The sequence below is a fragment of the Gallinula chloropus genome (assembly GCF_964237585.1).
Source record: "Gallinula chloropus genome assembly, chromosome: 1".
Taxonomy (NCBI): domain Eukaryota; kingdom Metazoa; phylum Chordata; class Aves; order Gruiformes; family Rallidae; genus Gallinula; species Gallinula chloropus.
In genome coordinates, this window is record NC_140085.1 from 489,646 (window position 1) to 504,154 (window position 14,509).

Consider the following 14,509-nt stretch of genomic DNA (forward strand, 5'->3'; position numbering starts at 1 on the left):
AGTGTTATTATTAGTCCATCGCAAAGTAACAAGCTGGGACACGGAATAAGTAGGAAATTTGTGCTCTGAAACTTGGCTTTTATATATTTTAGGAAGTGAAGTCGAATTCTGCCACCCAGGTCCAGTTGTTCTGAGCCTACCCTGCATGTATGTGGCTGAGCTTCAATTTTGTACACGAACATGCACTCAGATACACAAATGGAGCAGCGTCTTTCAGTTCCTACTTCCATATACATGTTAATGGAAATTGTGTTTGTTTTTAGAGATGCTGTCTCTGCTTTCTGGTGCATGTACACCCTTCTGTCTATCAGCATAGCATCTTCTCTCAGCTTGATTTTATACACTGTGCCGGCGGTTGTTGATCATGGCCACAATGTGTGACAGGTCCAAAGTTTTCATCATAACCTCCATGAACTCTTCGTCTCTCCTTGCTCCCTCCACAAATTCATCCAAAGAAAGTTCACCTGTGTCAGACACAGACAGAAAGCATCAGCATCGTGCCAATCCACATGTGAACAGGGAAAGGAGTACAGTAATCTAACTTTAGAGACCACTTCATACACGTGCACTATTCTAAAGCACCAAGAGGCCTCAGAGAGCCTTTTTAAGCTTATATGAAACTTCACTTCAGCAAACTCCAGCTTCCTTTGTTTTTCTCCTCATGCAAGGAAAGGGGTACATAAGAAGGAATAGAGGAAGTACAGAAATAAGGAATAGGATCCTCCAAATGAGGCTGGATTAGCTGCATCCTTTTTGGTCTAACCTGTCATAGGACTAATCTGCCCCACACCTGCTGCTTTTGATGTTGAAAAGAAGTGACAGAAGGAAGCTGTGACAGCAAAAATAGGTTTTCTGTCCTAGGGCAAAAAGTCCTTGTGCAGAGAAGTAGCTTGGCAGAATTCTCCCAGAGTAACAAAGGAGCATGCCAGAAGGTACTGAGCACAAGAAGAGTAGCAAGCAAAGAAGAGTGTCTTGGGGACATCCAGCAGTTACAGGGGTATTCACCAACTTTGGACTGACTGGTCCATAGTACTGCACATGCTTGTTGTACTGCCTGTATCAGACCCAGCAAAGAAACTGAACTTCAACATTAAATTTTAGTTCTTCCTTTCCCTGATGCTGAAATATTTAGGAGCTGCTGGGACCATCTTAGTATTTCCCACTTGTAACTCTGGCATAAGTTATGCAGTAACATACAAAAAGGCAAATAAACCCAAACCTACTCCAAACCCCTACTACCATCCTTGTGTGGACAGAATACATCTGAGACTTAGTACAGGGAACAAACCCTGTCATACTGATTGTGTATGATGCACAGAGAAAAATGCCTTAGCAAAATTAATGCAGAATGCATTACTGGATAAGGAATCACATAACAAGCAAATATAAAATGAAGAGGCATAAAGTTCAAGCAAGAAAGGAAGAAGACATGGACATCTTTCTGTAGGACAGAGACCATCTGAGTTGGGTGATGAAAAGAGGAATCTTACCATCTCCGTTCACATCAATTTTGTTGAAGACTCGGTTGGTGAAATCTTCTGCACTAGTTTCATGGTCACCACCATTAATAGCTCGAATAGCCTAAAAGCAAAGAGCAAGAATAGGAAGCTGCCCAAAACGGTAGACTGATGCCACTGCCCCCTGTCAGTGTAGATTCAGAATAGGACAGTCATGTCTGGTACCATCCCCAGCATCATAGGAAAAAAGCAGAAATCACCAGCCCTTACAGTTGGCACTGAAAGATGCAAAGGGAATGTGCATGGAATGAACAGTGAAACCCAGAGGATCACCCTAATCTGCTAGGGTAGGGGTTAAGTACTGCAGAAATGGCAGAACTGGGATCCACCTAATCGATCCACTTCCTATTACCCTCTGGTCCACCCAGCCAAATAAACATTGTTAAACACCCTCTGCATTTCACCTTGTGAAATTCCCTTTTTAAATGCTGTGGTCATTTATTTCTATTCTTGCTTTCCCTGCTTCCATTTATATACTGCTTCCTTGTGTCCTGCTGCTTCCTAAAGCTCACTGGAGATTATTTTTCAGCTTGAGAAAGTTTAAGCAATATTCACGACTGTCTATTAGAATTCATCTTAATCATAACCATATAGTGTAGGGCTCTCTTTCCACGCCTAATTGTTTCCTTTGTTTAAGGATGTCCATTTAATATGTGATTCCAGAGCCTTCATATCGAATCTAAGACCACTCATTTTCTAGTTTTTACCTTCTAATATGTGTTAAGTTTCTTCGTTCTTTTTCAAAGTCCATTCTACTAAAACTGAGTATCACCTCAGCAACTTTCTAAGGCTGTCAGAAAAGACATGGAGTTACACCCACAAAATTCAAAGGGCAGTAAATTGATAGTCACCAATTATTGCCCACAGGACTTGTTTCTTAAGAGCTCTGTGTTCAACAATTACCATCTGCTGCTTCACTGTGATGTCTGAGTATTTCTATTGCAAGTTATTAGTAGGAGGCTGTATATTATTAGTTACTGACTTGGTTTGATCCCCTTAATGCCCAGCACTAAAATTCATGTCCAGGTGACAATGCATTTTTAACATCTTATTTGTGGACCGCTGAGGTTTCAAATGTTTATTAAATCCATTTTCTGACCTTTCTTATGCAGAAGTGTAAATTATTCAGGGTCATTTAAACTTCCCTGCCTCTTTTTAGTTTCCCAATCTCTACAGAAAAATCCGAACTTCCTGCATAATTCATTCTGAGATATTCATAAGATCATGTTTATGCATGTAATTCCAACACCTTCCTCAACAGCTATTAGGTTACAGTCTTTTCCATTGACAGTCATTCTTCAAACTATCTGCCAGAGTCAGAAAAGGTTTATTATATTGACATTTAGGGACTTGTTCTAGAAAGTGAACTGAGAGTGACTCTTCAACTACTATTCACATGGGGAAAAGGACATATGGAGGGACATCACAGAGAGTGAAACTGCCAAGTCAAAGTCTGAAATCCTGGAAAGTGCAATTTAGGCCCTAGGTAGCTACAACAATTTTATGGAGCTAGCTATACTGTGACACATGCTGTGTTAGTAAAGAAGATCCTGTCACTTGTGCTTATGTGAGGAATTCTGCTGTCAGCCATGATCATCCATATGAAGAACAGTGAAAGTCTTTCTTGTATGGTGGAATTTGTCTTTGGGGAAAGAACACAGACCCCTGGAGACTCACCTTAATGATGTTGAGCAATTCATGTCGATCAATGCAGCCATTGCCATCTACATCATAGAGCTTGAAATACCACCGCAATTTCTGCTCCATCTTCCCCCGGAGAACAAGGCTCAGGGCAGCCACATATTCCATGAAGTCAATATATCCATCCTGTGGGGAAATGGAAACCAAATCATGACAGAAACAAACTGAGGGAGTTATGGCCCTGGAGCTGTTTTATCTTATTGTTCTTTAGATTCACAGCTAAAAGAGAAAGAAAAACAAATGTCAGGGAGACTTGGACTTAGAAAAAGCTTCAATGTGCACACACACACACACAAACACACACACACTATTTCTCTGGCCACCTAAATACCTGGATTCCTAAAGTTATGATCTATTTCATATCTATTTTACTCTGTGCTCGCCATCTGCAGAGATGGAACCTGCAGTTCCTCATGACCAGTGTGAACTAACACCTCTCTGTCCACCAGAGCTGACTGCGTATGTCCTGCTAGGAGAGAAAACTGATCCAGAGCTGTGGCTCCAAGAAAAGTGGAAGGTAATTTTATCTCAGTGTTTCTGTACTGGTCTGCTTTGTCTTTATGGGAACATTCTGCTATTTCAGTATTTCTCCATCTCTGGGGGGAAAAAAAAGTGACTGAGGATATTTTTAAAAATACATTGAACATGATCTGACAGCTGGAAAAAAGTTCTGGTTTTAGTTTTTTTAAATATTCAATTCCTTGGATCTACAAAGAAACTCAAAAAGCTCAGTAAAGTATCATAATCCCTAGCTTTAACACTGAACTAAATTTGAAGTGGTTAAAAAGAAACCACTAATAAAGTGAATTTCTCTGTCAAAGATTCTAAATGACTACTTTAACAAATTACAGAGGAAAGAAACCCACTTTAATTTATTGAGGTATTTAAACAAAATATGAGATAACCAGCTGTAAAGGTGTGAAGGAGGGCACGATTGCAATTAACTACTGAAAAAGTATCCTCTTTGTCCTTAGCAGAGTTCTCAAGATCTGAAAGTCCAGAGGGCAGATGGTTCCACCCATATTCAATATCTGTATTTCCACAGAATGGTTCTTCCCCTGGGTGCTCTTGGTTATAAAAGGAGCTTAGATTAAGTGGCCAACTATTTAACAGGCTAAGATTAACTGCTGTAGGTCCACCTCTACTAGTTTCCACACTCTTACATCAGTTCCCTTGAGATCACTATCACTTTATCTAGAAGATAGTTTTCATCAAATTTTAATTTGAGAGTCTTCTTAAAACGTTGCTTACTGCCTAACATTGGGCTCACAGGAGACCACTGGAATGCATAACATCCTTGAACAAATTTTAAAGTCCTTAAACATCCCAAGAAATGACAGAGAAAAAGGCAAAGACTTGTGCAAAAACTGTAAACTTGTTGGTTTACTTTATAAAAACTGCTTCTGATCACCATAGTGATCAGAACTTTAGGATGAAAAAGGATATTCTTGGAGATTTCCAGTCATTACAATCACCACAAGACCTCAGCTACCCTAATGGAGTCTGGCTACTCCTCTCTTACTTTCAGGAAATTTGTAAATATTCCTTAGCATTCCTTAACTTCTCATGCCTTCTCACATGTTGTCCAAACCAAAGTTCTTTGAGCAGTCCCTAGGCTATGTCCTAGGGACCCTGCTTTGGCAGGGGGGTTGGACCCGATGATCTCTCGAGGTCCCTTCCAACCCCTACAATTCTATGATTCTATGATTTCCTTCTTCAAAACTGACACTGCCATTTCCCATGGGTTTCACAGATCTCTGTGATTAGTTCCTCCTCAACTTGCAGACATTTGCTCCAACCATTTCAGAATCTTGAATTCTCCCCAAAACCCCCAAATTTCTCTGTCACTGAGATTACAGGCCTGCAAGCATAGGCTTCAGTACATATGGATAAAAAACAGGCACAAGTGAGGGGCATTGAATGCTTAAAGAAATTGTGGGGGCTACTGTTTCTTACCTTATGAACAGAGAGCGGTCACCTTTTGCAGTGAGGAATACCATCTACCTCCCAGCACAGAGGAGAGCGTGTCTACCCACACAGTACTAATTTCAGCTGCCAAACACTAGGAAATTATTTTCTCTGTGTATGTTATTATGAATTCTCTGGTGTTTGGTTGATTACTATCTAATACCGACATAATTTTAAATAATAAGAACACATATGAATAATGAAAGCTCCTTTCGTTAATGTCTTGCTAGTTAAACAAGGCCAAGTCAGTTAACACACAATAAGGAATTCTCAAAATTCAAAGATGACCTTGCACAAGGTATTTGGGCAATAAGGCATTATTACCTGTGGTTATATTATCTGTGTCATTATCTATGCACATTAATTCGCCCCTTGCATTTAGCTACCTTACATTAGTGTCCCCCAGCAGCTTCCCACACCACTGTTTGTTAAGAGAAAATGGAGGACTCTAAAAGTGCAGCAGTTGATTCACTTTTAAGCCTTTACAAGGCAGGCAGTTTCCTTGCTAGAGAACTCACCTTGTTCATATCAAAAGTGCGGAACATCTGCTCAATGTATTCGTTTGCCTCTGGATCCAGCCCTCGAAGCCCAAAGAACTGTTTAAATTCATGCTCTGTCAGCTGTCCAGAAGGACACTCCGTCATGAACTTTTTGTACCAGTGGTGGATTTCAACAGCTTGCAGATCATCCACTGTGGAGCTGCTATTGTTCCCCATGCATATGCGTAGTCAGAAGAATGGTGCTACAGGAATGATCCTCTTCCTCCTGTTGCTCTCAAAGAACTGCCTGTCTGCTTCAGTCCACATTTGACCTTACTGTCAGCTAAGTGAGGGATCTAACTTTCCACAAGCCAATTATAACTCTTAATCTGCTTAGATGCTGATTTACAAACCTGAAAATTTCAATAGTACAAACAGTCCTCTTAGAATGGAAAGGAGATTCTAGCAAATCACTGCTATTTCAGGATCCAAATCAGAAAGGGTGAGAAGGTTAATCAGATGCTGCCATCAAGAGCTATACTGCTTTGGAATGCTACCCTATTTTTAACCTTCATATAGTTATATATGAAGATAAGATGAAAAGGCTACAAGATGAGGGGTTTGGGGTGAAGTAAAGATCTGCTTCTCTAACTGGATTTGAGAGTCTGTTTCCTCAAATAGAAATGTTGAAAATCACAGAATCACAGAAACACAGGGGTTGGAAGGGACCTCAAGAGATCATCAGGTCCAACCCCCTGACAAAGCAGAGTCCCTAGGACAGGATGCACAGGTCGTCATCCAGACAGGGCTGGAATATCTCTGGAGAAGGAGACTCCACAAGCCCCCCTGGACAGACACTACAAAAACATAGTGTCTAGGACCAGAAAGTGCTACAGAAGTAATAAATGATAGTCTATGTAGGAAAAAGCTCACCTCCACACACACAAAGAGGCGCAGAGGAACAATGGCAGGTGGGGGGAACCCAAGTAATTCCCTGACCTGGTTCATCCCAGAACCACACAGAAGTGCAATCAACCCATAAAAGATTAATTTGCACAAATAGGAAGTAGCAAAAAATGCACAGGGTGAGGCACCTAATAATCCAGTAAGAGAAATTAAACCCCTGTCCTGTTTCCTTCTAAGACTGTAGTTTGAGTTTGCATGGCAAGGTTTGGGGGGTGTGGGAGGGCTGCAGGGGTGGCTTCTGTGAGATGCTGCTAGAAGCTTCCTCTAGGTGCCACAAAGCCAATGCCAGCCGGCTCAAGGACAGACCTGCTGCTGACCAAGACGAAGCCAATCAACGATGGTGGTAGCACCTCTGTGATAACATATTTAAGAAGGGAGAAAAAACTCCAAACCCATAAGCAGCAGCTTTTTGCTACCAGAGAAAGAAGTGAGAAGATGTAAGAAAAGGTGAATGAAGAAGGAGGGGGTGGAGGCACTCCAGGCATGGGAGCAGAGATTCCCCTGCAGCCTGTGGAGCAGATCTGTGCCCTTTGCAGCCCATGGAAGATGATGGGGAATAGAGATTCCAGCTGCAGCCCATGGTGGAACCTGAAGGAAGCTGTGACCCGTTTGGGAGCCCGTGCTGCAGCATGCTCCTGGCAAGATCTGCAGCGCAGGGAGAGAGGAGCCCACACTGGAGCAGGTCCTCTGGGGCCCTTGTGACCCCATGGGGGACTGCACTAGAGCAGCCTGTGCCTGAAGGTCTGCACCCCATAGAAGCCAAGCTGGGGCAGTTTGTGAAGAACTGAAGCCTTCTTGGGATGGAGAGGTTCATGGAGGACTGTCTGCTGTGAGAGGACCCCACGCTGGAGTGGAGAAGAGTGTAAGGAGTCCTCTGCATGAGGAGGAAGGAGCAGCAGAGACAATGTGTGATGAACTGACCACAACCCCCATTTACCCTTCCCCCCCCATACTACTCAGGGGGAGGAGAGAGAGAATATGGGAATAAAGTTGAGCCCAGGAAAAAGGGACAGCTGGGGGGAGAGGTGTTTTAATTTTTAGTTTTACTTCTCATTATCCTACTCTGTTTCAATTGGGTAATAGATGCATTTTATTGTGTTGAGTCTGTGTTGTCCATGATGTTAATTGCTGTATGATCTCTTCCTGTCTTTAAGGCTTTCATTATATATATTTTCTCTCCTGTCCAGCTGAGGAGGGGAGTGATAGAGTGACTTTGGTGGGCATCTGGCCTCCAGGCAGGGTCAACACACCACAGTGTCATAGGAGAGCCTCAAATCCATGGACCTGGAGGTGACACCCATCACAATGAGTCAATAGAAAAAGCTGTCACAGTACCTTACAGACTGAGTGGGGTTACTGCCTGGGTGTGTGGAAAACGTGGGTTGCAGGGGAAGAACATTTAGGGACCAAACAAAACTTATAATTAGATGTCTAGGGGAGATACCTAAGTTGGGGAAAAGAATGGATCTATGTAGTCTGGGGTTGAACATCATGGTAGATGGAGGGAGAGGGGATACAAGGGGCTGGTTGCATGTAATATGGTTGCTTGTCAGTATGAGTGCCCTGTGCCTGATCATAGAATCATCAGATGGTTTGCATTGGAAGGGACCTTAAAGACCATCTAGTTCCAAGCCCCCGCCGTGGCCAGGGACACCCTCCACTAGACCAGGGTTGAGGTGTGTCCAGAGTGCCACAAAAATGATCCGAGGCAGGAGCACCTCTTCTATGAAGCCAGGCTAGGAGAGCTGGGCTGGTCCAGCATGGAGAAGAGAAGGCTCCGGGGGGACCTTACAGCCCCTTCCAGTCCCTGAGAGGTGCCTGTAGGAAGCTGGGAAGAACTGTTCCCAGGGCCTGGAGCGATGGGACCAGGGGGATGGGTCAAACTGGGACAGGGGAGACTGAGGTTGGGGATGAGGGGAAAGCTCTTCCCTCTGAGGGGGGAGGGTCACTGGCCCAGGGTGCCCAGAGAGCTGGGGGAGGCCCCATCCCTGGAGACACCCAAGGTCAGGCTGGATGGGGCTCTGAGCGCCCTGCTCCAGTGAAGATGTCTCTGTCACTGCAGGATGGGACGAGGTGGCCTCCAAAGGTCCCTGCCGACCCTACACGTCCTGCGGTTCTGTGATTCAGTTAAGCATGTCCCTGCCCGTCGCAGGGGGTAGGGCGACGTGACCCCTAAACGCCCCTTCCCCCCCAAACCACCCTGTGCCTGTGGCTTTGCAGCAGCCCCGCAAGCAGCGGGCGGGGCGAGGCGAGGCGAGGCCAGGCCAGGCGAGGCGAGGCACGGCACGGCGCGGCACGGCCCCGCGCCCCCCAGCCCTATGCGCGACCCGGAAAGTCTCGGCTGCGCCGTCACTTCCTGTTATTGGGCGGGTCTCCGGGCCCTGCTCGGGATTGGTAGTTCCGTGCCATGTGTCAGGATAACCACGGCGCCAAGGAAGCCTCTTCGCCGCAGTTCGCTGACGTTTACGTCTATCTTGGCTTCTCTGTAACTGATTGGCGAATAGCCTGCGGCGGGGCGGGGCCCGCCTGGAAGCGGAAGCCGCGGAGGCATGTTCCGGTGCTGAGGTGGCGGAGGGGCGGGTTGGTTTTATGGCTGCGGTGCCGTGTCCGGGCTGGGCGTGCGCGGGGCCTTGGCAGGTCAGTGCCTCTCGTCCGTCTGTCGGTGTCTTTCCGCAGGGTGCGGCGTTGGCGCTGTCACCCGGCTCTCGACGGTGGGTACTGCCGGTAGTCCCGCTGGGAGCGACCCTGCGGGGCCCAGAAACCGGGGCGGGCTCGCAGCGTCTTGGGGCCCGGGGCGGTGAGGAGCAGCGGGCCGGGCCGGGCCGGGCCGGGGCGGGCTGCCGGCGGTGGTGATCCCCTCTCTTCAGGCTCTGCGGTCCCGTCCGACCAGGCCCCAGCACGCCGGGTCCTGTCCTACGACCGTGTTGCCTTTGGCCAGCGGTCTGACAGCGGTGCCCAGGTGTAGGTGGCAGCCGAGCCTGTCCTGGGAAGGTCTGTGCCCAGTGAGGCCCACTGGAGGCGTTGCGGTCAGCTCTGCTGCCATTTGTAAATCTGTAGATCTGGGATCAAACAGCCAGGGATCTCCTGGAGAGAGTCCAGAGGGGCTATGGAGATGCTGAAGGGCCTGGAGCATCTCCCCTGTGCGGAAAGGCTGAGGGAGCTGGGGCTGTTCAGCCTGGAGAGAAGAAGACTAAGGGGGGACCTTATTAATGTTTATCAATATCTTCAGTATGGGATGCAGGGGGAAATGGCTATCACCTTTTCAGTGTCTGTGGGGACAGGACAAGGGGCAATGGCTGCAAGTTAGAGCATAGGAAGAACTTTTACCCAGTGAGGGTGAGGGAGCCCTGGGACAGGCTGCCCAGGGGGTGTGGAGTCTCTTTCTTGGGAGAGATTCCAGCCCCATCTGGATGCTGCCCTGTGCGCCCTGTCCTAGGGACCCTGCTTGGGCAGGGGGTTGGACCTGATGATCTCTTGAGGTCCCTTCCAACCCCTGTGATTCTATGATTCCCCTTCCTTTGGTAGAGAGTTGTTGCTGGCTCCTGAGTAACAGTGATGGTCAAGATCTGCTCTTCTTCTGTATTTGTTTCTGTCAGAGCCTATCTGCACACTGAGAGAAATTTGTTTCAGGGCTTGTATGCAGCAGCAATGCCTGTTTGCCTTCAGAAGAAGGGAGGTGCAAAGAATGAAGCTTAATTTACGTATAATGAACTTACAACAGAGCAAGCTAGAGAAAAATGTCTTCCCTGTGGCTAATACCTAGAGATAGAAATGCATGGATTTATGCATTGCTTATTGCTTGAATGCAGACTGTACTACAACTAGTGAGGGATTTAGGCTATTTGAGTCAGTAAATGAAGCATATTTCAGAGTCAAGGAGTCTCTTCTCTAGCACAGCTGATAGCCCCAGTGCTGCAAGTAATGTCTCACAAACAAAAGTTTGATGGTTGTAGAAATGCTGACCTGTTTCAGCCACAGCCAAAACTGTGCTGGCTTACCTCACAGACACAATGCTGCAGGTCTTTAGTGTTCTGCTGTTAATTACAAAAATTGGAATCCATAGAAGTCAGTGTTACCCTGGAAGAGCAATAGTCTTTTATCTGAGAGCTGCACTGTTTACTTTATTTGGGTGAGCCAGGGAACACAGAATAACCCCTGTCCTTTTTTGTTTGTCTGCTTCTGTTTATGTGGAAATTGGCCAGTGTTGTATAGTACTTCCCTGCTGGAAGCTCAGAAGTAAATGTGAAATGCAAGCACTAGGGTGTTCCAGCCACAGGTCCCTGAGGCTAAAGCACAAGGTAGCTATTGTCTTGCATGTAGACTGTTCACTTTGGGACAGTATTTAAAGCCATGTTGTGCTTGCTTCTGGATTTATTCTTCGGGAGGGCTCAAAGAAGACTGAGTCATGTTCTCTTCAGTGGCATCCAGTGATAGGATGAGAGGCAACAAGCACAGATACAGGAGGTTCTCTCTGAACATCAGGAAGTGTTTTTTTACTCTGTGAGTTACTAAGCACTGGCACAAGTTGTCCAGGGAGGTTGTGGAGCCTCTATACTTGGAGGCATTCAAAAGCTGTTTGGATATGGTCCTGGGCAACTGGTTTGAGGTGGCCCTGTTTGAATAGGGAAGTTGGACCAGAATGCCAGGGATTTATTCTAAACTTAACCTGTTCCGTGACTCTGTGATAAGATCCTCCTCAAGCCTTCTCTCTGTCCTTCACTGAATTTTCTCTAATGAGTTCCCACCTCTCTTATTCCGGTGAGCCCATCTGTGGCTGAGGAGAGGAAGGATCACCTTCCTCCTGACAACACTCCTCATGCAGGCCAGGTGAATTGTGATCTGAGTGCAACAAGGCATGTGAGCTTAAAGCTCAGTATCAGGTTAATGTAACCAGCCTGGGTGAAGGTCAGGGAATCTTTCCTCAGCATAGTCCATGTACATATGGTTGGAACTCTAATGCCTGTAGCATGCAGGTATTCCTGATCCCTGTATATTTTCCTGCTTACAGTGGATGTCTGCAGATGCCTAGGTTCTGCTTTGCCTGTTGTAGTTTTGTGTGTCTGGGTTCTGGTGCAGAAGTTGGGGCTGCAGGGCAGCTGCTGCAGGAAGCAGCCAGAAGCTCTGTGCACGCCCCAGAGAGTAAACACCAGCTGAGTCAAGGCCCAAGTCGGTGCTGACCAAGGCCCAGCCCGTCAGCGATGGTCATGGTGCCTCTGGGAATCACAGTGAGGAGAAAAACAAACACAAGCAGCTGTGCATTCTGCACCCAGAGAAGGGAGTGAGAAGATGTGAGGAGCTGTGCAGGCACCAAGGCTGGTGAGGGGGAGAGAAGCCCCAGGTGCCAGAGAGAAAGATGCCCCTGGAGAGACCCAAGGTGGAGTGGGTGGGTGTCCCCCACAGCCCAGGGACAAGGCCCAGACCCCACCTGCAGCCCATGGAGAGGCCCCCCGCTGGGGCAGGGGAAGTCATGCAGGAGATGGTGTGACCCGTGTTGGAGGGAGCCCCTGCCAGCACCTGCAGCCCGTGGAGAGAGAGACAGAGACACAGAGATGAGAGATTGAGATCCGTGCTGGAGCAGGTTTGCTGGGGAGGAGCTTGGGACCCCATGGGGGACCAGGCTGGAGCAGTCTGGGACTGAAAGACATTCTGTGACTGGTGGCTGCACCCGCAGCAGTGACCCACGCTGGGGCAGCTGGGGAAGAGCTGACGCCCCATGGGAAAGGACTCAGTTGGGGAAGCTCATGGAGGACTGTCTGCTGTGGGTGGGACCCCACGGTGCAGCAGGGGGTGAGGAATGAATGTCCCCCCGGCCAAGAAGGAAACCAACTTGTGAGGAACTGACCAAAGGCCCCATTTCCCCAGTCCCTGCCCTTCCCTGTGCCACAATGGGGGGAAGAAGGGAGTGAAATCATGACTAGAGTGCAGTCTGCTAAGGAGGGAGGGGTGGGGGGAAAGTGCTTTAAGATCTGGTCATGCTTCTCATTACCCGACTCGTGTCACTGGGGGTGCAGGGTAGTATAATAAACTAGAGAGTTTTCTGTCCTTTGTTCTGTGTTGAGTCTGTTATGCCTGTATTTATGGGCACATAGCTGTGCAGTATGAGCTAGGGAGCTGCTTTGGCAGGGGATTGGACCCGATGATCTCTCGAGGTCCCTTCCAACCCCTGTGATTCTGGGATGCTGATTGTGTATTTCTAATACCATTTCTAACAATTCATCTATTTGCTCTACCAGTCCTAAATTACCTGATGTCACATCTCAACCACATAGGGTGCATTTGTCACTTTAAGCTGCTGTGGCCTAATGCTCAGTAGGAAGATCAGATCGATCCTCTTTAAATATGTGACAGTCAAAGGCATTTCTGCATTTGGATGCCTGCTTTTACCATTGCCAAGACAGAGGGTTCTGCTCCTCATTGAGGCCTTGTGAGGGTGGAGGTTTACAGAACTAGAAATACTCTGTTACTCTTGTAATGAACTGGGGATTCTGGGTCTTTAAATGAGTGTTTGTTGTGTTGATGGCTTGATGAACAGTTGATGCTGACAGAAGACATTTCTCTAGTAGGAACTGTGGAACTCTGTTATTCTGGAGTTTCGTGCCTCGGTCTTGCCTAGGGCCAGCTGAGGAGTAAGGAATTGGTACTATTTTCACTGGCTGTGGTATTGGTACAGAATGTGGACAGTCCTGGCTTTCCAACAGTCTGCTTCTTGAGTATCTTATCCTCTAGAACCCTGCAAGAGACTGTCTGAGGCCTGGCTTCTTGCCTCCTGTCTTCTTGCTTGACTAACTGCTTCTCAGGTATTTCCTTCTGTAGGCTGAAGAGAATAAGCTCAGGCCATACAGGGTAAAAAACCAGGGTATCTCTGAAAGAACAGGAAAAGTCCAGTTTCCCAAACCAGGAAGATGTTTCACTTTTTATGCTTATTGCAAATGTCTGACTGTAATAATCCCAAAGTGTACTGTGTAGGATGAAGAATGGGTTTACTTCTTTGCTGTTGGATAAATCATTTTCCTCTTCCCCCCACCCCCTTCTCTTTTTGCTCTCCAACAAGGGTCTTGGTCGGTACTCAAGAAATGAAGAATGGTGTGAAGGACCTGTGCATGACTGCCCTGCCTTGGAAACCTTTTCACTAATGAATGGATGGACCTGTGAGCTCCTTGGTGCATAAAAGAGGTTGGTCTTTACGTGCCTTTTTCCTACTTACACTCTCTTGTGCATTGTGATGTTTTCTGCTGCTTTAAAATCAGGTGGTTAGAAGGTCTGACTGCTACAGCAAAATAATGCACAGCTGTCCTTTCCACTGTCAGCGTTTCCACACTTCCTTTGACAATCTCAGAGCAAAGATTTACTTACTGAGATAAAGGAGGTTAGCAATGAGTGGATAATTGTAGCCAGTTGTAGGAGCCCACTTCTAGCTAAACATAGCCATCTTGTCATATTAAAAGATTGCATTTGGTGGAAGTAATCACTGTGATTACTTATGGCTTGTGTGAGTTTTCACTATTGGAGCTTCTTTTACATTTGTACAAATTGTTTTGCCATTTACATGCATGGACTTAACACTGGGACAGATCTGTAGCTTGTCTGTTAGGATACATGTGACCTTCCTTCATAGAAGACTAGAAGAATTTACATCTTAAGGGACCTTGGGAGTTCATTGTGCCAAATCCTCTGCTCTTAGCATGGCTAAGATTCAAAATTAAATCAGGTTGCTGTGTGCCCATTCCAGTATCTTTTATCATCTTCCTTGTGCCTCTCTCTTCTTTCTTTTGACTGGCATTTCTTGCAGGGCGACTCATGCTCATTGCCCCATGTCCATCTCCTGTGCACCTCATAAGAATTGTCTGGCTCTGTCTTTAGCTACATTGTAAGTGATTA

General features: G+C 46.7%; 2 protein-coding genes across 2 annotated transcripts in view; one reads left to right on the plus strand and one right to left on the minus strand.

The window, feature by feature from the left end:
* Positions 1 to 336: 336 nt before the first annotated feature.
* LOC311201517 (guanylyl cyclase-activating protein 1-like) lies at positions 337 to 5,902 on the minus strand (the record flags this gene model as incomplete). The annotated part of the gene is made up of 4 exons (XM_084275909.1): positions 337 to 464; positions 1,491 to 1,581; positions 3,195 to 3,344; positions 5,705 to 5,902. 4 exons carry the CDS (start codon positions 5,900 to 5,902, stop codon positions 337 to 339), a joined length of 567 nt encoding a protein of 188 aa, XP_084132035.1.
* Positions 5,903 to 9,211: 3,309 nt separating this feature from the next.
* The window catches only part of GOLGB1 (golgin B1), a 69,056-nt gene continuing 63,758 nt past the window's right edge, over positions 9,212 to 14,509 (plus strand). The window contains exons 1-2 of the mRNA XM_084279220.1: positions 9,212 to 9,268; positions 13,683 to 13,804. The gene's annotated coding sequence lies outside the window, so the exon portion shown is untranslated. The remainder of the gene's footprint in view (positions 9,269 to 13,682; positions 13,805 to 14,509) is intronic.